This window comes from Streptopelia decaocto (assembly GCF_964273445.1).
Source record: "Streptopelia decaocto genome assembly, chromosome: 1".
Lineage (NCBI taxonomy): Eukaryota > Metazoa > Chordata > Aves > Columbiformes > Columbidae > Streptopelia > Streptopelia decaocto.
The window spans coordinates 9697139-9721940 of NC_138663.1; the positions used below are offsets into that span (position 1 = coordinate 9697139).

General features: G+C 37.6%; 1 protein-coding gene across 1 annotated transcript in view; it reads left to right on the forward strand.

Moving 5' to 3' along the window:
* The window catches only part of SEMA3D (semaphorin 3D), a 147271-nt gene that overhangs the window by 76287 nt on the left and 46182 nt on the right, over window positions 1-24802 (forward strand). Inside the window, 3 exon segments of the mRNA XM_082045235.1 lie at window positions 3110-3203; window positions 6502-6630; window positions 12655-12797. Coding sequence (XP_081901361.1) covers window positions 3110-3203; window positions 6502-6630; window positions 12655-12797 — 366 coding nt within the window.

The window sequence follows — 24802 nt, forward strand, 5'->3', positions numbered from 1 at the left end:
AGGTATGAATGCTTGACCAAACTGAGACCCATAATTATATTCCATAAAAATCTGTGGGTGGGTTGGTTGATCACTCCAGAGAGGCTGCCTATGTTACAGAAAACTGAAGCTGCCTGAAATCTGTATGGTGGTATTCTTCCTCCAATAAGCCATTAATGCTCCTGGTATTGTTTGGTATATGCTGTATAATTGGGCTTGTGATGAAATAATTTTGTAGGCTTCTTTGCTTCACTACTTTAAATATCCAGATGAAGCAAATGAACTTTTAGATCCTTTGTACCATGCTGATTCCTTAGCCTGAATGATCAAATACACAGCTGAATTGAACACAGCAGCTCTCAGCAAGAGTATAAGTAAAACTCTGTTCCATCTCAGGGTCATTAGCAAGATGCCTTATTCACTCTACCATTGCACCTTTAACTACTTCATTTGTGAAGGTTGTTTTCATCAGACATTATGAAATTATGGATTTGGTCTGATTGTTCAGTCTGGCAGCCAGTCTAGACAAGGGGTCTGTCTCAATTAGATGTGACCTATTACCTTATGAGAGGAAATAGAAGAAGAATCCCAGTATTGTATTTCCTAATCCCCTCACTGTCCCACAGTCCTCCCTCTCCTGCATTCCTCCTGGTTGCTCAGCTGCAGTGGTAGGTTGGAGAGTGTTCAGCACTACTTGTGCCCCTTCTGATGGTGCATCTCTTCTACAACCTCTTACTGAATTAACAGCTTTGAATGGCATGAGGTATATTTCCCCTTTCCTTCTTGGATCCCAAACACCTATATTCACTGTCCTGGTCCTGCCTCTCCAGATAAATGCGGCATGGCAGGAGGGTCCTGAGGACAGACCTATTGACATGAATTTGACAGGCAGCTGCAAATGCCTCCTACCAGGAGTCCTAAGTGGTAATTCAAAGCACTTCTATTGCAAATCTGTTCTTTCAGTGTGTACCCCACCTTTTTTTTTTTTTTAATCTTTGAGTTATAAGAATGGATAATGGATGTTTGGTAATTAGCAGCCTCTACAGGAACCTGTGGGATGCTTGGGAGATCCAGGGCCTGAGATGGCTTCACGGAGGCTGTGAAACCAGGCAGTGCCTTGCTGACCTTTGAAAGCTGCTGGTGGATCTGCCCAGTAGCCTGCTGACCAGGGCCAGTGCTGTGAAAACAGAGAGGAAAACAGTGTGGGTCAGGTGACTGAAAACCACAGCAGATACTGCTTTTGAAGCAGTACAAATCCCCTATGGTATCACACAATTAAAGGGGATTAAAGTTCTGGTCTTGTTATTGCTGAAGTTGCTGCCAAAACTTCTCTTGGCTGGTGAAGAAGAGGCTTGGACTGGTTGGTGCTGTCAGCCACAGCTCTCCAAGGGATGCTCTTTTCTTTGAAAGCTTTGTCCAAAGTGAAAGCGGGAGATTAATTCTGTGTGAATGGCTGGTAGTGTCCATTAGTTTGTCTGGGTGAAGTCTGAAATATTTGATGCTGATCTATAAAGCCTTCAGTCCCTTGAGTACTGCTGGACTTGGAGACAACCCCTTTTCATGCAATATGGAAAGGATCTTCTGAGCAGCTCAGGACTGCACATCTTAGAAAAAATAAGAATGGGACACTAACATAGTAAAAAAAAAAAAAAAAAAATCTTAATTTTTAATTTAGCTTTGTACTTGGTGTGCTCTGACTCACTTCAGTAACCTGAGAATTTGGTTTACCTGATATCCCACATATTTGGGAAGATAAAAAGTATTGTTGTTTGATTATTGTATTTTGTTTTGTATCAGCCAGGATTGCTGGAGGAAATGGAATTTATGTTCATAGATTGGAATTGAATTTTTCTTTTCTCTTAAGGAGCTTAATTAATCAGTATCCTGGGCTTTTGTCTTCTGAGCCTAGACAGTTTAGGAGACACCTCAGTGAAATAAAAAAGTTTGGTCATTTATAATCCGATGTACGTTAAGGATGAATTAATGTGTTGTGAAATCTGATCCTATGTGGCCATCTTTGGGCATACTTAGCTATCATTTGTATTCTTCAGTCCTCTTGAAAGGCAGAGATACAGAAACAAATAATTAAAATCACTTTACCCTTTTTAAAGTAGTTGTTTAAATCATAGAGGTGTTTTGGGTTTTTTAAACTAACTTCAAAAGTTGTGTCTCTACAGTAGACATTAAACCCACAATGATTTGATTTCTGAACACTAGTGGGATTTTCGATATCACTGTAGGTCGAAGAGTATGTTAACCGTACTTCTTTCTGTTGGCAGTCTGCCTTCTCTAACAGCAGCAGAATTCTGAAAATCAAGTCTCTATACCTGCAAATACTTCAGTTAACTCCTCTGAGCAACCAATTTGTCTTCGAAAGGACTCACTGTGGTTTTCAAGTTAAGTGCTCTTTTAGGAAACCAGTGAAAGGAACAAGTAAAAACATTCATTTTGGCAATTCCCAACAACAGTAAAGCTTCAAATTGCTACTTATAGCAATGGAGTTGTTGATTGCCCACTGAAAAGATCAGGAATAGTTTTTAAATAATGTCTTTTCTTTATCTTCCTCTATGTCCTAGTTCTGCGACCCAGGAATTAATCACACTGTATTTGGGAACTACAAGGATCTGTTCTGATATCTCTTGTATCACTAGCCTTGTTAAAAATAACACGAGAGAGCATATGCTGCTTTCATTTAAAAGGGGCTGAACTGTATCTGCCACAAACATTATTCAGCAGTCCCTGGAGAAATTTAGAAGTCAGCCAGAATCCCTTCTGGGTCTCCTGTTGCAATACACTCTATCAGCACTTTTCCAAATAGAAGCCAGTGCCTTTTAAGTACAATCCAGCATTTAATCTAAATGGAAATGAACAATGCATCTTTTTTTTTTTTTTCTGAAAAGAATTGTGTTTTTCTTAGTTTTGTGCTTCACTATAGAGTAAACAGGATACATTAAAATGATAAGTGAAAAAAATTCAGATAGAAAACAGAGGCACAGACAGTAAATATCAATGCTGAAATGACAGTTGCGTGATCTAATACACCTTCACTTCATATCTTAGTAGAACAGTCCGTCTAAGTAAGTTTTTCTCTGCAGCCACACCAGGATAATGAATATGTGTTTATTCTCAGGAAACGGTTTTCCGGCTGGACAGTCAGAACTTGGAGTCTGGCAGGTTGAAATGCCCTTTTGATCCCCAGCAGCCCTTTGCTTCGGTGATGGCAGGTAAGAAACCATCAGAGCCAGTTGCTTCTCTCAGATGTGTGATGGGTTCATAACGCAAAGTCTGGGGTCAAAGGCTCAGCAGATGCCATGGCTGAAGCTCCTCTGGTTGTGTTTCTGATGCTGGTTTGTGCTCTTGGAGCTGAGGGAGCCTTCAGTCTGCAGACACCAGAGGGCTGGAGGTGCAGCAACACAGAGACATTTGAGTGGCTGTGAAGCCTTTGCCACTTGAGCAGGAAGGCGGTTTCATCCTCACCCAGTCATTTCTCCTTTAAGAAGAAAGCAAAAAAAAACACACAGACAGACAATGTTTCAAGTGCTTCTGGGCCTCTTTTTGCAATTATCAATATGTTCTGCCCTTTGAAGTCTGCTGACATCCACTATTTCCATAAATACATTTTTGAGGTTTCTATTTACTTGAGTAGCCACTTCTGAAGCTGGAAGCCCGGGAACAAGATAGCGAGATCTGCCTGCTGCGTGCATCACAGCTCTGTGTGGTCTGACATTTGGTGCCGAGGAATGTCAGCTTGACCTCTGGATTTCAAATCACTGTAAGAGAGACTTTTGTCATGCTTTCGTTCATAGCTGTGGACAATTTTCATTTAACTTGTCCGTCAAGCACATGAATACAAGATAAGAGTGAAGCGCCATGACGTTTTCATTTACAGTCAAAGAGCAGTGGTGACAATGCTTTGAAGTATTGGTCACTCTGCGTTATAAAAAGAATATGACTAATGTTCAGTCTTTATTCTCAGATAATAAGATAGATGATTTGTGAATCTGACCCAAGAGATGGGGCAGGACTTCCTTTATTAAAGACAATAGATTAAAGCCAGCACTTATTCTTCTCAGGGACCCCTAGTACTGTTTAATGACCGTGAAGTCTATTTTTGAAATGAGATTCTAGAAACTTCAACTTTTTTCTCTTTTTTTTTATTTTTTTTTTTAATGCAATAGGACCCCATGATTTATTATAGTGTTGGCTAATTTCAGTAGCACTCTAGTGCTTTGACTGCTCTATTAAATCTTGTGAAATGCAGAAGCTGCTGTGTTTCAGCTAACTAAAACATGAACTTCAGTACATAAGAATTTTCAAGCTAGATAAAATTAATGGTCAGAGTTTCTAGTATCCCTTCTCTGTCTGTGGCTGCTGTCAAGTGCTTTGCAATAATGTACAATGGGCATTGTAAAGAGTTACAGGCCTGACCAGAGAATGGTCTATCTTTTGATGATTATTTTGTTCCCAAGAATACTAGAAGAGCAGTATAGCTCACGGGTAAGATACTGCACTGGGATGCAGTTCCATCTCTGCCACCGATGGCATGCGATTTCTCTCTGCTTAGTTTTATTTACCTACTAAATGGTCATAAATATTACTTGTATCCTTCAGAAAGCACTTTGAAAACCGTTACACATATATGAGCTAAAAAATGTTTCACTATATTTTCATTCATATATGTATGTCAATAAAACTGTGTCATTTTAACTCTTCATAAAAATGTGTAATTTGAAATCTTCATAAATATCTGTAATCTCGCTTTGAATTCCACACATCATTTCACCCCAAATAAATTCCACAGACAAATGTGAAAAGCTAGACTTTTTGACTGAAAAACCACCTGCTTGTCATCCATCTTCTATTACAAATTACTGCTCACTAAAGCTGTTCTGGACATAACTGGAACTTGGAATGAGAGATATCAAAAAGCGAGAGAAGTGCTGAAAATGCCTTGTCAGCAGAGCCTAAGCAAGGATGGAGAATTTCTGTTGGCCCTTCAGATTTATTGATCACTGAGTGCCTGTCAGTTAGCAAACACCAATTACCCTGCCCATTCCTCATTATGACAAATACCTTTCAGAATGCACTATTGTTTCTTTACAAAGGCGACATGCTGTCTGAAAGATGTGTTTTCCAATACTGTCATGGAAATAATACATAAGTAACAATAATAACGAGGTAAAAAGAAAGCTGATAGATCTTCTTTGGCAAATAAAGTGCTTGTGGATTGTGGGTTGTGGTTTTGTTTTTCTTTTCTTTTTTCCCTTTGATCTTATTTTTTAAGTCATTTACATCTTTTGCAAATGAAAACACAAACATCTATGTTGAATGGTATTTATTCTGCATTCACTCTCAACAAAGAACTTCTTTCTAAAAGATCTTGTGAAATGTTCCCACCCAGAGTATCAGAAAACCTGGAGAAAGAATTCCTGGAAGGGGATTTTTATGTATCATATAGATTTTTATATGATTATTGTTTATGAATGTTAACCTTTTTTATTTTTACAAACTCCAAGGATTTATTGTTGTAAGTCCTTAAACAAAAAACAAACTCCTCCAACCAATAAATCTTGTTATTTGGAAAAAAAAAAAAAAAAAAATTGTAAAATGCACTATGAAGTAAAAAAAATTACGGTGTTACTGTTTCTTTGCTTCCTTTTAGAAAAGTACTGTGATCTGAAAGAAAATATAAAATATTGTGCAATTCTTAAGGTTGTGAAGTTTTACATTGCACATGCTGACAAAAGACTGTATAGTAACTGCAATTGCCGCAAGGACACTGTACTGTATTATAGATATAGTTTCCTTGTGAGACAAATTCTGGCTCCTTTATTCAAGCAAGATGTCTCATTTATTTTAGTGAGACCACTTGCTATGTTAAAATGGTCACAATTGGGTCTGTATCCATATTCCTACCATTAACGCATTACGTACTTGAGAAGAATTCCCATAGTACCTAAATTCCTCTTTGTGAATGAAGTGTTGGATGGAGATCCTGATGCCAGGAAAGGACAAGCTGTGAAGTTCCCATAGTGAAGCATCCATCATGTTCAGTAGCTCAAGCCCAGGAGCAGCAAAACCATTGCTGTGGCAAGTCTGGGACACAAGAGCTATTAAAGCTTGAATGGATAGATGGTTGTGTCCCTCCCAGAGCCCCCAGGTCCATGATCAGTGCTCATAAGGCAAGATGCTCATTTCAAATATATCTTTATACTCTTAAGGGCCCAGCATGCACTAAAGCCTGGAAAATTTACTTTTCTGAGTGCCTAAAGGGTTTGAAAATTTGACTTGGACTCCTTCACTTCTCAGACATAATAATTACAAATATTACGTCTATTTAAATGTAAGTAGCTTCACAGAATCCCAAATCCCATTAAAATATAAGTCAATAATACTTTAAAATATTAAATTACTTTATAGGCCAATTAAATGCAGGTGTTGTTCCCTCAACAAAACACAAATAGTTTTAATTTTGTTTACTCCACAGCTGTAGAAACCCTATCTTTTTTTTTTCATTTGCAGATGAATATCTTTATGCTGGAACAGCTTCTGATTTCCTTGGCAAAGACACTGCTCTAACACGTTCTCTGGGCCCTTCTCACGACCACCATTACATCAGAACTGACATTTCTGAACATTACTGGCTTACTGGTAAGATCCTAAACATATGCTGTTGTCATTTGCATTGTCCCTTCCTCTCTGAAGTTAATAAGCCCTTTCTTATATAAATATATGTCCAGTTACTATAAATATAGATATTCTATCATGGTATCTTTGGATTACGTAGGCTTTTTTAAAAAAAGCTCAGTGGAACAAAAATGTACATGAGAAAAGACACAGAGGTGAAAATGCTAATTAAGGAAAGACTAGGGGTGTACGGCCTAACCATTCTTCCCGTCTTTGATCTATACATCTGTATATAGTCCTGTAATTGGAATAATACCATAACTTTATTTCCAGCCTTGTTGGAATAATTTTTTAAGCCTTTTTTTCTGATCACTTGTTAAAAGCTGCTCCCTATAGCATGTTGAAATGACAGACTAGAAATTCCATGGTTTTAGGTAGGAGGTCTTTTTTTTTATTTTATTTTCCTTTTTGAGGGGGAAAAATACCTTTTGTTGCTGTGAGGATCATTTAAAACCACTAAGGGCACCCTAAAATAGCTTCCCAAGGAAAACACTGCTTTTTCTTGCCTGTTAAGAAACATTCTGAGCTAGTAAACCCTCTAAAAAACTGACTGCATTTACACCCAGCCAGTCTCAAACCACACACAGAGTAACATGGAAAACTTAGCTCACAACCTAACCCTGCTCAATTAAAGCATCCCCCTTTAAGCCGTCAACTGTCTTTAAAGATGTGGCAACACTGGCCCTGATTCAGGAGGCCTGTGTAGCTATTGTGGGTGTATTGTAAAGCCAGGGCCTGCTGACCACAGGGTTAAGTTGTCTTCCCAGCAGAGACTTCTGAAAGGGATAATTTTGCCTCTTAACTCTTTGAGACCTCAGTCAGAGGAAGTGTTCTGTTTCTATTTTTTTTTTTTTTTCTATTTCTCTCCCTTTTTCTAAGCTGTTCCTTGCATTTTTGTCTAGATAAAACTCCATAACCTCAGGATTTCTGCTGGGAGATGAGTAGGAAAGGAGAAGACACTTAAAGTCATTTTACTTTTACAAATAGGAACAGTCCTTTGGCCAGATAGAAAAATCTCACACCTGATTTTGCTGACCTACCCCACTTTCATCTCCTATCTTCAAAACCTTTATTGTCCCACCTTTCCTATCACATTTCTCTATTTCTACACATCCCTTGTGCAATGTAGACCAGAAATGGGCTGTAAGCAATAGGGACCAAAATGGGTCCTTCCAGCAGGCAACTGCTCTAATGGCAACTACCTGTGAAACTGAATATCCAGTTTTATCACCAGCAGCCTGCTGGTGCTCAGCATGGAAAGATAGTTGGGGTAGCTGCTTTCCTAAGGGATGATATAATATCCTAACAAGAAAGATTTACTGCAGTCTGGTCCTGAGGAGCATCTGGTGTTTTCATTAGTATAGGTTCACCTTGATGAGCATCACAGGGTTCAGTTCTCAGCCCAAAAGAACTTACAGTTTAAGCATCCAATTCCAAAGATTTCTTTGTGCTACTAATGTTTCTTCATGAACAGTTTAAGGCAAGGGAATGGTATAAGAACACAGGAATAACTAAAGGTTTGAGAACTGATGATGTGTTTTATTTTGGAGGCTGGTGTCGAAGTGTCTGCCTTTCTTCATTTTTTGTTTTAGATTTGTTTTTTACTCTGTTTTCACTTAAAGCATCTTTATTTGTGAAAGTTTTCTACAGAGAATAATATATTAATATGTCTGGGTTTGAAAAAGTGCTTTAGTGTGCTAGACTGTGGCGTGAAAATTATCCCACACTATATAAACACTGAAGACCCCTGTATTCTTCAGGTTTACCTTCTTTCCAGCCATATAAAAATCTACAGCCATACTCTGTGTAAGGCTTCTCATACACAATCCATGCAGTGTTATACTAAGAGGCATATATATAAACTAGGTGCTTTTAATATTTTGAAACAGTCCTTTTAAGGCTGGGGAAAAGTTTGAGTGCAATTTTAAATGATGGGATCATTTCTGCAAGAAGCCATAGGGTAGCAAATGTATTTCTAGTTTATTGTGTAATGTTATCAATTGCATATATTTGTGCTTTCAGCTGATATTGGTATATATATATAAAAAAAAAAGATTTACTTAATTTCAGGTGTAAAACCCCCATCCCATCTGAATCCCTACTTCCCTAAATCTACCACCCATTTACCAAGTATATGTTAGACCTCCAGGAAAGGTTGTACATACTTCAGTAATTGTACAATTAGAAATAAATTATTTCCAGGCATGACTCATGTTTTACTTAGGATAAGCATAAAATGTATAACTTGTTGTTTTCTTTTTTTTTCCGGAGGGCTGAGGAAGTTTTGCTATAATGCACCTTAATATTTTTAAAGTTTAGTCTTATTCTCTTTCTGGAAACAGGATTATTCTTTCCTGGGAGAAGGGAGAGAAAGACAAAACATAAGGGAAAAATGTGTAGGATACCTTCCAGTTCCTTGCAGGGCATCTCTATCTTGACTAATTAAGACGTCTTAATCTCAATGACTGAATAGCAGCTCCACAAAGGAGAAAGGGAGGAAGGCAGCTAATCTTTCCCATGACTCATGCTTGCACAGGCTCATACTCCTGCATGCAGCAGCACTGAACACAAACGGGATGCTGCCTCTGCTCAGACTTCAGCCCTTCTCCTGCAGAGCTGAAGAATCAGATGCTACCACAGTCACTGACCGGAACTGGCTCACCCCTGGGCATGGCCATGGCCAAGGATGAGACATGTGGAGCTGGTGGCCCCGCTCCAGATGGCAAAGCTGCCCACTGGAACCAAGTCTACCCTGCTCCAGTCCAGCAGACAGAGGAGGTTGTCCTGTGGTGGGACACCTAAGCCCTACATACAGGCATGAACTAAACAGCTGCACATTCCTCCCTCATTTATAGGAAGCTACAGCCATAATTGGAATGAACACTTCCCTGAATCACATTCATCTTTTTTTTTTTTTTTTTCTTCATTGCAATTTAGTTGTCTTTGCCAGGGCAAAGACTCACAGGCAATGACTTCTTTATATCCTGCGAATTTGGATGGGATTCAGCTCACTTAGCTTTAAAAGGCAAAAGTTAGCATCCTGTCTGAGCTCAGTCATTATGCTTGTCTCTGCCTGTAATTTACAGACAGAGGTGACACTTCCAGAGAGTGACTCACCCCACCTATTGTAGGAATCTGTCTTAGAATAGGATTATTCATTGTGATTTTCTTCCTTCTGTCCCTCCCTGAGAGAGGACCTGGATGAGCTTGACTTCTAGGTGCTTAAAGGCAAATATGAGCACTGTCCTTTGCATTTTATCATGCCCCATATTTCTTTCTGGCAGCCCAACTGCAAAGATCTTCTGCCTCTCACAGTTTTGGGTTAGTTTTTCATTTATTCTTGTTCTGCGATTTGCTACTCCTTTGTTGTCCTCTTTTTCCTGAGTCTAATGAATCTTACTTCTCTGTAGGTCTGATTAAGCCATGCATGGTTGTACTGTCTAAAACTACTGCTGGTGTTAGAAAGCTGTGATAGCCAGCAGGTAACTAACAGCAAACACAACCACTCCAGCAAATCTATCAGTGAAGGACAAGGTGTAACAGCTCTTCCCATTAGGCCACAAGAGCATGTTTCAAAAAGCACGTGCAACACCTGAATTTATTGTACCATCTATTGTCGAAGATCAGGATGACTTTAGCTCCCTGTTTTGTTTACATAAATTCTAGCCATGAAAGTAGTATGTGGAGAAACCTCCTATTGAAGCAATTAGGAGAGACATCTGTGTGTATGGGAAAACAAACAATGGTTTAAAATCATCCTGGTATAATTTGTTTACCATGCAAATAATCCAAAAAAACTAATTCACAGTAGGTTTAAACACACTTTTCGATGTTGTATGGATGGATTGCAAAAGATGAGACAAAGATCTCATTTGCAGAATGTAATGTGCTTTTCAGATCATGTTTAATTGTTTTCTGTCTCTTTATCTTCATATCTTTTACAGTGTATTTTTGTTTGGAATTAACTTTCAGTGTTTTCCATTGTGATTTAAAACAATAAAATATTTGTATTCCTTTAATTTGTTAGAGATTCTTCTAAATGCATTCTAGGACTTGGTATTGAGACGTTTGTTTTTGCATTTGTTTTGCCAAGTAAAGCAATGAAATTTAACTTAAAAAACCCATCTATTTAGAGTTCTGTTCTGTGAATGCTGATTTTAAAAAAAAAAAAAAAAATCTATGTGAAATTCAAATGAATGCTATAGAAGTATTTCACAGGTTTTCCTATTAAATGACTGTTTAGATAACGACATATTTAAGAAACCATACTGGAAGCATATTTATGTATTTATTCACGCCTAGAGATCTAATCTTTGAAGTAGCTTTACAGACTCTGAGGGGTAATTGAATATTTTATTTAGACTCATTTTGAAATCCTAACTTAAATTTATAGGTCTTGATGCCTGCATCATTTCATTTTTCTACTGACGCCATTCTCCAGTGTCAGAAAGGTTTAAAATGGAAGCAACACTGTGGCTATTTTGACCCATAGATTTACCCATAAATTTACTCTTCTGTCATGAAGGTGCACATTCAGCACTTAACACATCCCATTTTGCCTCAAGCCTTCCACTGTGAACTTTTGAATCAAGGACCCTCTTTTTGTTCTGTGTGTACTATAGAGTTCATGGTGAAAATTCCTCGAGGCTAATGTAAAGCAACAATTAGAAAAAGGACAAAGGCATGAAGATACAGTAAAAGCTGATAATAGTATTCCCCACATATCACCAGGGTGCTCTGTTTGCTCTGCCACTTTACGCCATCCTTCCATTGCTTTCTACTGCAGCCTGTCTGCTTATGAGGACAAAGACTGTGTATTTTATTGCTGAAAGAATGTGTTTTAGAGTCAAGGGTCTCTTTACACTGTATTTGTATAACCACTTCTGTTTAAAGAAAAACGTCATTGATCCAAGTGCCCTCAAAAGAGCTCATCTATTGTAGCGCATTGGGGAATATCTTAAAAATCACTTCCCCATGTATCTGGTTCACTTTTGCGAGAAAGTTGTTGCCTGCTCTGCTGCAGTCAGGGTTCCTTGGAACTCCTTTAAATTCTGATTTTAGTGCAAAATTAAAAAGAAAGCAAAACTGAAACAATCAAAAAAAAAAAAAGGAAGAAAAAAAACAACAACCAAACAAACAAAATAATCCACCACAATTGGTGAGCAGGTAGAGCAGGACGGGAGATCATGAACAACAGGGCCAAGGAACACAGAGAAGAACATGTATTCAATTCTTAGCCCAATCAACAAGCCTATAGGGTTCAGGCAGAGACAGTCAAACGTGCTTTGGAAAAGACCAGAAGTCGTAAAACTGCTCAGCATGTAAGGGTAAGGTATGTTGTTACACTCCTAACAAAAAGGAAATTTAAATAACCCAAACAGACAGCTACATTGATATAGCTAATGTTTTCATGCACAACAAGGAACAGTGTCCTTAAGACCGATGAGTCAGTTGCGGAGTTTAGTGTGCTAACTTGGGCATGCCAGCATGGCACCATGTTGGATTTGGTAGATCTAGTCAGTAAGATTGTTATAGCACAGATATGTAGAAAACTTTTAACTTGGAAAAGCTATCATTTATATTGATTTTTTGCAAGCTTTCTGTAGTAAACAGTAGTGTATTTCTGTACTCATAACTGCTGCAATGTGTAATTAAATTAATTTATATTCTACTGTGTGATTTGGGAAATTCTACTTAGCTTGATATTGGTGAAAAAAGCAATAAGACAGATTTTTGTAGGCAATACTTTGTACTAAACGTCATCCTACTTTCATACAGAGAGTGATAACCAGTGCTGTATATTTATGCAAGTGGTAGTAAAATATATACACAAAACCATCACACTACAAATAAATACTCTGTGTCTATACGGTGATATTTTTGGTTTACTGGAAGATGCACAACAAATACAGATATTGAAACTGAAATTTAGTATCAAGTATAAGACTTTTCTTCACAATTTAAATTTTTTTTGGTGGGAACTTCTAGGAGCAAAATTCATTGGAACATTTCCTATCCCGGACACCTATAATCCAGATGATGACAAAATCTACTTCTTTTTCCGAGAAATATCACAAGATAGTGGCACGTCTGACAAGACAATCCTTTCCCGAGTTGGGAGAGTTTGTAAGGTGAGAACTCTTATCTTTTTATTCTATAAAAAAAAGGTTTGTTTCTGTGAGAAATCTATTTTTCCCTTTAGGTGAGAAGGAAATAGTTTTGTTACCCAATGAGCCATTATAGTATTTTTTTCTGAACACAGACTACTAATGTTGTCTGAAGTTTACTTGTCTGAAAAACAGACTTGATATGGAATGTGTACCACTTCTAGAAAAGCTAATATGCTTACAAATTATAATCCCATGTGCAAATGGCAATGTATTGACCTTCAGTTACGCACCAGTGACCTACTTTGTTTCATAAGCTTTCAGTGAAGATTGACTTGTCAAAGTTTACACAGTGGCAAGGTATTTGGGTTTTTGTGGAAAGTGGCCAGTGAACGGAGGAATATACAAATCCATCCCTTCAACCTAGCTCGGTACATCACTCCTGGGCATTACTGAGAGCTGGGGGTCAGTCATTTGTTTTTGCACATTCCTTATAATCAGTTGGGGTGAGGAGGCTAAAAAATGTCTACAATATCAGAGCTACACCCACATCTGCCTGGAGGCTTACTCCTCTGGGAAGAAGTGCAGTACTTGACCTGTTGACCAAGAGGACCCTGGTCCTGGGGTCTGCTGCAGTGCAAAAAGTTTCATTTGGTTAGTGCCTGACCTCCTTTAAATGATTACTCCTTTTACTTTGTCTTTCATTATACTTGGTTTTGACCCTCATGAAAGATTTCTGCCCTTGTGGTATCCATTCTGTCAAGGACAGAAGCCTCCTCAAATGGTAATGAGAAGATAAACTAATTCCTGCATATGAAGTCAGCACTCAGCATAGAGTTTGCTGTTTAGCGTACTAATGGTTTTGCTAATATCTTCTTCCCACTACAACAAAAGGATCTATTGATTTATGTGTCAAACTTTCTATCTACTCCTTTGTCCCACAGTACTGCAGTAACAGAAGCAGTGTGGGTGCTCCCATCCCTTCCTTAAGTCTTCAGTGAATCCAAGTACCCAGGAATGACTGGAACAAATTAGGAAAATGGGACTTTAAAGTTGTCATCTTATTAGTAAATATAAGCTTTGAGCAAATGTTTATCTAGTGATGAACTAGATATCAGCACCACCACCAGAGCAATCATAAAAATAGGTACATTTCTGTGGTATTTTGTTCAGGTGTCTTTGTTTATTTGCATTTTCTGAGCAATATGACTCTGCTGGCAGTGAAAATGATCTTTTTAAAAAGCTTGAAAATTAGTAAACAAACAAAAGAGCATATGGTTTGCAGTAAAATGTGTCTAGAAGAGTACCAAGAACGCTTACTGGACACACACTGAAAAACAAAGAATGGAGGACACGTGTATGAATAACTAAATCTAGACTGTTCTGCAGCCCAGCAAACTCCTAGCAATCAAGATTTCAGTGACCACAGCCATTTCACACTTCTGTCCTTGACCTAAAATGTTAAGAAAACAAAAACTCATTCATAAATCAGTTTTCTAGCAGGTTTTTTAGCCAGACGAAAGAATGGATAATCTTTAGTTGGGTATTTCACAGCACTGTGATTAATGGCAGAATGGAAATGCAAACATATACGATTTGCTGCTAGACATGGCATTTGCTGATTATGAGAAAGCACTTAATGCATTCGGAGAAGTTGGTAGACAACATTTTCAAGCCAAGGCACATGAGAGATTATAGTAAACTAAGATATATTACCTAGAGATCACCAGCATCCTTCACCTAGAGAAAAAAAACAGATAAGATATCATAATAAAAGCAAAAGCATTGTAAGGAAATCCTAATGACCATGTGTAATCATACCTCAAATGAGACTGAATTTGGAGAGTAATCATGTTAACAGGAAGAAGATGTCTTGAATTTTATTTTTAATAGTCAAAGCAAAACAACGGAAAATTTTAAGTAAAGTGGTTATTATTGATGTTAATTTTGCACTGTCTTCTTTATTTACTGAGCACTTCCCAGTAGATACAGAATTCTCTTGAAAGTTCAGTCTTGGTTCTTTTGTACGTTTGTCTTAATTACCTGTAAATAAAAATAAATAAATAAAGAAAATCCAACTGCAACTATGATGCTAAATATCACAATAAAAATAAAATTATTATGGATATTTAATATAAATTAAAATATTCAAATAGACTCCTCTGCTTAAGGACTAAGATCCTCTGGATCTGTGCTCTGACATGAAACATCTGCTATGCTTAATTCTACGATATGTGATCAATGGTTTTGGTTGCAACAACTGATAACATAATCACTTCTTTTTGCACTGTCTCATTAATGTGCACGAAGCCAAGCCTTTGCCTTCTTTCCCTAGCAAGCAGAGAATAATAGTGAATGGGAGGAGCCCAACAACTTTTGAAATAATTTGCTTGGTGTAGACCCTATTTTTTTCTACCCTCCACCTCACCGTGCCTTAGGGGTCCTGTACATTAATGCCAGAGACACATGCTGAAATTAGAATAGACTGTTTTTAATAAGGAGGTTACTCAATGCAGCCTATTCTTTGGCTAATTTTCAACGGCTCAACAATATGGTCTCTCACTGATCCTCCCCCTTAGGGAAAATTTTCTCTGGAAAGCATTCCCTTTTCCCAGCCGCTTTCAGACCCAGAAGATTACAATGCTCTTGCTGGTAGCTCCTTGCCCAAAGTCAAGCAGCTGTCACTTGTCTTGTTTGTAAGACCATTCTTACCATCTCGAAGCATGCATTGTAATATGTAGCCACTGTAGAACTAAATTGCACTAATTTAGATTTACATCATCTGCATTCTGTATATCACTAGGGGTTATCAGTATGAATTGGGAGGAAGTGCTGTCAACAGTCACTTTCAGAACCGGTTGTGTAATTTATCACGGCAAACAGCATTTCCTATTTTTGGTTTGAGGGAGGCAAAAATGTGTCATTAGCCTATCCGTAATACCTGGTAGTACTTATAGTATGTTCCTACTTACGTAAGTGTAATCTGTTGGGATATTCACTTTCTTTTCAAGCAAGGTCATAAGTAAAAAGAACAAAAAAAATAATACTATCAAAGATTAGCCAGCAACATTTATTTGTTTTCAAAAACACACACAGATACACATAGGTATATTACATACACACACCAGAACCTAAGAGCATGAACCAGTGTATTTTTATTTCTTGAAATGCAGGCGTAAGTTTTTACAGCTACATTGTCTTCAAGCCCATATTACTGAACCAGTTTGCATCAGTTAAAGACACGACAGAGTTATGACACACTGAGACAGATTTTGGAAAAAGAAAAAGCAACATCCATGCACTCTGCCCTCTGCAGTCAAATAACAAGTCAGCTACATTTTTATATACATACCCACCACAAAATGATGATAGAATTGTAATTCTCTTTGAGGATAAGCTCACGTATGTGCAAATATAGCCCTAGAAAAGACTTAGGTTTCCCTTCTATTTTCCTCAAATAAAGTCAGGAATGAAAATCTAACTTACAGGAGTCCACAGAAAGGTTTTGGAGAGGGAGGAAGGTCACTGGAGTTTTGTTTGTTTGTTTTCTATATAGAATCACATTTTTTCATAGTTACAGCCTCATTCTATTGGAATGGAGTGGAAATTAGCCAAAAGCAGTAGTCTCTCTGCTGCAGTATGAAAATCCTGTTTATTATTAGAGCGGTTTGTATTTGCTGTGTTACAAGCTTCTCTTTAGCAGTTTTGGTGATGTATTGCAAAAGTTATGGTCTGCAGTCTTAGAGTCTGATTTCCAAGACTTCAACTGCCAAGAAATCAGACTTTGGGCCCTGATGCTTTCCCATATTTCCCAAAGTGTTCAGTATCCAGAAGCGGCCTTTGTTCTACTGGGAACAAGTGAGGTCTTTGTCTTTTTATTTCGGTATGCCGTTCTACCCTCATATATGCCATGCTGTACCTGGGGACGAGAATATAGCAATTAGGCACAGCCCTCTTGGTTAAACTGTACTTTCTAAACACACTGGAATGTAATCATTTTAAGAGCTCCTGAGCTGAGAGCCCAAGACACACCCTGCATTCCACCTTTAGGTAATGTGATTTATTTCCAAAGCCATGAACACAAGCAGAGTTCAAGGCTATGACCTTGCCTTCTGTCTGGTGCTTTAAGGCAATTTGTATTCCTGAAATGGTGGGAGGGACCTGTTGCTCTGCAACTCTGACTCCAGGGTCTCTGGTGGGCTCTGCCATGGGGCTGCTTATGTGTAAAAGTTAGGAGGTGTTTTTCTAGTCCTGGAAATAGTCTAGCCATGGCTTTACTGTGGTTAGGGATAACTGGGTCATTAACATTCTTTGTATTTCTATATTGTGTAATGCATCACTCTGTAGATAATTGATCTATCTCCAAAAGCATTTGAGTTGTCCACATAGCATAATGCTTTACCATTCAGCCGTATTAGCTTTGGTCCCGGAAGCGAAATAGCCATGTTAACATGTTCTCAGCAGGGCTAATTAGTCTGGGCTCAGAGCCATGCTCGTGCAGCTATCCTGCTTCCAGTACTGGAGGCAACTCATTCCAGACAAGATTTAACTTACTGCATATTACATGCTTACATACTTTCTTTGTCACTATAATATTGCCTAGCCACAATACTAACCATGGGTAATGACTTTTTTGTTGCTTCTTTTTTTTTTTTTTTTTTTTTTAATTTCTCAAGGATAATGATTAAAAATACTTTTAAAATGTCATCCCGAGAAAAACTTCGTCCCTTGTTTGACCGTTGAACATCTTTGCAGCAGTGGCTTTTTCAGCGGCCAACCCCTTTTGGACATCCCAATTTGATATTTGAATATTATGTGCCATTTGAAAGTTTTCAAATTATGTAGAAAAGCAGATGCTCGTCAAGATGATTTTAAGGGCTGGTATGTTGGAGACAGGCCAGTTCCTTATAGTATCTGCTTCTAGCTATGATGAATTAAGAGATAAAACATCAGGCTTTGTCAGGCCTTTTGGTCCAGCTTTCCTTATTGGCAGCGGTACAGGCGTGAGTATAGGAAGTTTTGTATATTTTTGTTTCTCATGGGTGTGTTTCAACAATGTAGTTGGTGTCTTTTTTGAGGAGGGAAATCATGATTTGCAGATGAAGCAGAAATATGTAAGTTATGCTTATATATAAAGAGGTGCGGCTGAATTTTACTGAACCTCAGGGAAAATGAAAAAGAAATCACAGTGTCAAGATAGAGCTTTAAAAACTGGATTATGGAAATGCAGCTGCACAGCCTCTGAAAATCATTCTAGTCACCAGAGAGACTCATTGCAGAAGACACTGTTGGTAACCCACTGACTTGGAAATGGGAAGCCTGCAGTTAATTGGAATGGATTTCCTATGTCTAATTCAAAGACCCTGACTTCAGAGTATTTTGATTCAGATGTTCAAATATCTCTAAGAGTATCAAATAATAATTTTGTGATTTGGGGAATTTTCTGATGTGATAAAATTAGCTTCCTGGGTTTTTCCTGTCAGTACATTTAATATGAAACTGTGCCGCTGTTTACAATGCGCGCTTTGCTGTTATCGATTGAGGATTGAGTACATTGTCGTAAACACAGATGTTTCAGGATGATAAATTCTAAAAGTCTCTGTAAAATGTTGACCTACCTTTGTTTTTTGGTCTCATGCTTTTCCAGTTCTCAAATTGTGGTTGTCTGTACTATAGGTAAGCTGTTCCACATGAATGACTTCAGGCACTTTTATGTATCCAAATGATTAAAGTAATTATCAGGCATTCAGTTCAATCAATAGAGGCAAATGACTATTTTTTAGAGGAAAGCTCCTTCCATCTTCAACCCAAATCACTCTTTGGATGTATTTTCCACTGACTATAAAGGGAGCTATTAATATTTGACATTAATTGCATGATCCATCTAGTCACTTGACTTGCCTGTAGCTTCATGATCAAGAACGTTATATCTCATAATTTGAAAGTTTTGTTCTGTGTTTTTTTTTGTTTCTTTGTTTGTTGTTTTTTTTCCTCTGTATTTTCATATTCTGTTAAAGAATTTATATCATATAATTTATATTAAGTATATATGAAACTTTAGGTGAGTCACAGGTAAAGGCAAGTCAAACAAATTGGAACAAACCATGAACAGATTATATTAAAAACTTAAGGTAGATTTTCCTGCAAATTTCTTAAAGTATTCTATTACTTCAGCCATCATATTTTGCTCAAATTTCTGCTGAAGTTGGAGTGAACAACCTAATGAGTGAACAACCTAACAGAGTGCATCTGCTTTGTGGCAACCTTTGAACAGATTTGGGGAAGGTTCTTAATACTTCCAAACCTGATGGAGGTAATCTTAGCATGATTGTTGAATGACCTTGAAGTAAAGCGGTGTTTGATTTTATAATTTTGTTTGGTCCAAACCATATTCAAACTTGCTTTTCTCATCTCCCTGTCTTTATCCAAGCCTGTTAGTTATTTTTTTTAGTGGTATGCTTAGTAAAAATCCAGAATTTTTTTTGCTGTACAGTTAGATTTTCTAGTTTGGATCCTATCCAAAGATAATTCAATAGAAACCTTTGGGTGTGATGTTTAAATACTTTCCAAAATAAAACTCATCATTTTCTGAAGTGAACCAAACTGTTATACATGCCTAATGTGGGTACATTGCTATTCTGAAAGAAATTAACAACAAATCTGCTTGAGGAGCAGGAACTCAAAGTTAAACACTGTTAATCTCACTCATGGTTGAGACAGAGGGCTTTTCCACAGTAGATGTGTCCTACAGTCTTGTAGTTTTTGCTATGGTTGTGATAAAGACCCTCTTTAAATGAATGCCCAGAGTGGCATCCTTACTCATAGGTCTCGTATCAGCTTTCCAATGACACTGAGTCATCTTGCCAAACATTCAGCTACTTGAGCTTCATTCTGGTTTCATGCCAAAGGCTTCCCTGGTTTCAGTCTTGCTTCATTTCAGCCAAGAAAACAAAAAATAGGCTCAACAATAGCCATGACACTCCTTCATGCTGATGACTGTAGATTTATGTGCCCTTCTTGTCTAATACTGCCATCCACGTAGACAAGGGCATGGTTTGAGACAAATGTTTAGTATTTCTAGTTTTGTTTCATTTTGTTTGTTTTTGAGATCTGTATTTGACCCTGGTTATGCAATCACGGACATACACAGAGCTCAATGTATGATTTAATCCACACCCTATAATCTTAGCCCGTGTAAATACTATACTATTAATATTAATACTATTTAACCTCTCCAATTCCTTTTGCAATTAAGACAGCCAGTACAGAGCAGTGACAGGTTCTGAGATCAGTAAATATACTGCACTAATGATGAAGACCCTTTAGTCTTAATGCCTGACACGGTGGCTCTGGGTCAGGATGTGGAAAATAAGCAGGGATCCAGGATGAGTAGTGTATTAGGTTCTGGACTGTAACAAGTGATGGTTTCAGAAAGGTGTTCAGAAATGACAAGTCCCAGGGAACAAAAGGCAGTCTGGGGTTTTGCACATCTGTATTCTAGACTATGAGCTTTCCATTTCAAGTTGTGCTGGTATTGAGTTATCGAGAAAGATGTGAAAAATGATTGTAGAAGGATTGTCTGAAAACAGGTTTGCCTAGGGGAAGGCTTAATGCCCAAGCTGCACAAATCTAGAGGAACTTCTCATTATACTTTTGTAGGAGATAAAGGCCACACAGCCTTCACTCCAATGGTCTGAGGAGCACTGTAGAGATTACAGGCTGATGCATGACCCTGGAAATCAAGAGGGCTGAGTTTACCCCAGGCTTTCTTGTTGAGGTGATGTGCAACTCTTTGCAGTTCCTATCAGGGGTCTGAGTGTGTTTACTCCTTTAGTTCTGTTGTCAAATTATGTACAATGGCTACTGATGTTGTAGGAACCTTGCAAGACACAGTTCATAGGCTTAAGAATTGCATCATTCTGCCAGGCTAAACTTGATAAGGGACATAGCTGTGAGTGAGCATGCTGTACATGAGGCTAAGTTCCACTCATATCTTCATCTTTGGAACAAGTAGTTCAAGCAGCAGAAGTATTACATGCTCACAATATCACAGTGTCCACAGGGATTGCTGCCATTTTACACGAAGCAATATGCAATCCTATAATGAGAAGCTTTCCCCGTGAAAGGTTTTGTAATCTCATAGAAACAGCAAAATTACTAAACAGAGTTACCACATTCACTGTCAGGTGGGGATTGCTGACACAGAGGTGAACTGACTTTCCCAAGTTTACTCAAGGTATCCATAGCAGAGCAATCAAAGATCTAAAATCACATGTACCTCCTTTCTCTTGTTTGTATTGCAAGTGTATTTTTATTCTTTCCCAAGTTACAGCTCATGTGTTTCTTGATGGTTTTGGATCTGACCCATAGCCTGATTAAAACATGGGAGGAATCTTTCATTGACATCAGTATGGTTTGGATAAAAGATTTGCAACTTGAATTCCTGAAAGAGTAACTCTTACTTTCCCGTGTTAGATCAGTACCTAAGAGAGATGGGTAGGGCCAGAATATGCAATGTAAAATGAATTAATTAAAAAAGAACTATGAATTTGAACACAGAAGTCCAAGGAAAATTGTTGTTATAATGTTTGATAGAATTTTTTGTTTTTGTTTTGGTTTGTTGGTTTGTTTTCCCATAATGTTAACCTTAGTTTTGCTGCAGGAGATGCTGTTTGTTTCTGGTGGGTTTGTAACATAGCTGCCCTTCACACAAGACAAGGGCTGCAGGGCCTTTGCAGTTTTAGCACTTTTCCCTTATGTTCTATGTTCTCATTTTATTCAGGCCAGGAATTCACTTTGGATGGTCCTTCTGCACATCTTGCCACTGGCTGTCATTAATAACCTACTTCTAGGAATTCCACTCATTGTCCTTTTGTCTCTTTTTTTTTTTTTTTTTTTTTTTATTTAAGAGGCAGTTCAGGATAATTACTGTCTTTAAAGTTTTATGAATCACAGTGTTTGACATCTTTGATGTTGATTGATTTTAAGAAAACTGCACTTTTTGTTCTAATGTTCAATTTGTCACTGTTACTTGCAAACAAATAAGAGATTTAAAACCAGAAAGATGCAGATGTTCTTTAGATTGCCATCTGTTTTCCTACCTACTAGATTTCAAGACTAACATTTGTGCATTTTAATGAATCTACATTTATATAATATATAAGATACAATAGAATAGAAAATAGATGCAACAAAGTGTTTAATATAAGTTGATTTTAAATCACTTGTTCATAAAGCAATTTTTTTTCTGATTTCTTTTTTTTTTTTTTGTCGTGATAAACATCTTTAACTAGAGGATCTGAAAAATCTGTTGTTTTGCTCAGTTATACATAAATTGCAAATCAGAAAATTGAGATTTCTATGGATGTCTCCCAAGAAAAGCATATGATACAACTTCAATTTACTTCAAAAATTTTACATTGTGGAGTTTAAACAGTATTTTCCCTAGATGTCAGAAAGCCATATGCTTACCTGTTCTCATTAAAGTTGTATATCAGGTATTTGAATTCTGGATGTAGTTCAGTATAAACCTGATTTGTCCCTTCAAGAAATTATTTTTAGAACCAGCTCCTTGAAAAGTGTTGAAATGTTAAGATTTCAGTAGAATGAAAGTCTATCACATTTATTAAAATCATATTGGATTACTTCCTAATTTATCTAGATAATTTCTGTCTTTAAATATTTGTGATATTTTTTGGTAATATTTCCTCAACAGGTGACAGATTGAACTGTCCACCTTCTAGCTGACAATTATCTAAATCTCTAATTCAGGCAAGCACAAGTAACCAAGGTTTCACAGGCACTTCTTCCTCTGTGAAAAGTAAGGTATTTCAGGCAGAAGTGTTGATATCTGTTACAGCTTGTGAGATTACCAAGCAGTAAGTGTTAATTAAACCTTTATTTATATTCAAAATGAAGTATGCAGTACTAAGTGCCTTCCTCTGTACAACAATGAAGTTTATAGTAAACACTGCTAATCCAGTGTGCTTAGAAGTGATATTTTGGGAGATAAGAGTTCAGATACTCATGGCTGCTCATCTGTTACAAGTAGATTAAGCCATATTTTTGGAATGAAAGGCTTGCTCACGCTGCCTTCCCCTTCTCTCAGCACTTAAATTGATCTTGTCTTTGTCTCATCTCCCTAAAATATTTAACATTCTTTGTCTTCAGTACCAGTATCTCTTGTCCAAAATCATTTCAGTGCATCCAGACTGGTCTTTGTTTTAGTGAGTTTCTCTCTTCCATCCATTTTTTCCTATCTACTGACTACCCAGCTTGTACATCTTATATTCACATCATGCTCTACATCTAGCTCACAGCATTTGAACATGTCAGTGATTCATTACAAACTGATATAATTAAATAAACTTTTCCACAGAAGAGACTGTGTTCTTTCTGTACCAGCCCAGTCTCAAATGAGATTGTGGGCCAATATCTCTTTTGTCCAACCTCTCAGATGCCAATAAACATGAACTGTGCTGATCCAAGGAATCTGCAACAGAGTCGTCAGATATGATGCAAAGCGAATGAGTTCATGCTAACATGTCTGAAGGAAAGGAGAATAATCACATGTTCTCCAGCACTTGGAACCTCAAGCCATGTCAAATACTGACTTAATATGCATCAAAAATAATGTCAGGAAGGAAGCGGTGCACTTTCTTTAAAAAAAAAAAAAAAAAAAAAAAAAAAGAGGACATTTCCAGAGCGTAATAAGACAACTATTTCTTGAGAGTCCAGGAGAAAAGATATTCCTATACTCTTAATAGCTTTTGAACCTACTTGGCCTGAGTGGAGCAAATACTACCCGTAGACAAAATCTCCATGACCTTTCTCAATTCCTGCACTTTCTCAGTCAGTGATTCTTTGGCACATATTAGGAAAACAAAGACACTGCATTATTTGGAGATGACATAAAGAGTTGAAGAGTATTACATGAATGCTAATCAAACAATAACATCAAACCCTAAAAAATACAAACAAAAACAACCTCCTAATAAAATGCACATTTGTACATTTTGTTTCATTTACCCATGGCAATGGGAAGAAGCATGTTGGAGGTTATATCAGCATATTAGGTGTGCAACTCTCTAAATCAGTGAAAGGTCTTTTCAGACTTTCAATTTCTGCACCATAAATTTTTCACTCTCTGGCTTCAGAAGGATTTGGTAGCTGACAGAGTGCTGGCTGGTCGTTGAATTCCCCTTGCTCCTTTACAAACTGCACAGTGTTATTGGCAACTTTCGAATATGTAAGGCACACCTAGTGAATGTCTTTTCTAATGTCTCTTAAATTCAAGTAGCATGTGTCTTGGCTTGAGAGTGAGGAAATATAGATACATCTTAAATCCAGGGGAATCTTATACTTCAAAGCATATAGCACTTGCTAAGACTGCTTCCTTTGAACACAGTATTTGGTTCACACCACTCTTTAGGAACTCAGTGAAACTACTGATATATTTAAAATAAGCATCTGTGAAAATGGTCTGTTGGATCACAGCTTAAGGGTAGTAAAACACAAGTGTGTATTTTCCCATCTCCTGCAAACGCGGAATGCCTGTGACGACAGGAGCAGAAGCTAGACAAGCATGATTTTCCCATTCCAGCCTCATCACGTCTTGCTTCCTCCTGACTTTCTGATCCTGGCCAAGCAGTTGGAGACATCTCAGAGTCCTACAATGCTGCACCGCATCCACCAGAAATCAAAGTGGAAGCCCTGCAATGTGAGAATTGCTTAGCTAATCTGAGTTGCTAGAGGAAGCAAAAGCTTAAGGCTTCTTCCTTTTTAGGATTCTTTGTTGCATCTTTGTAACTGTTTTGTTTTAATTACACAGCAAAGTTTATCTTCCATGCCTTTGAACAGAACACACACATGCAGAGCTTCTTTTTCTTATTGGCTCCAGGCTGCTAATTTTGACACCTTTGTAATAAATCTGTTGGCTAGATGCAAAGCTTCAGGCTTGGCAGGACCTCAGAAAATAAAGGAAGGAGGTGGCAATTCTTGTAAGAACAGGAGTTCCAAAGGCGATAGAT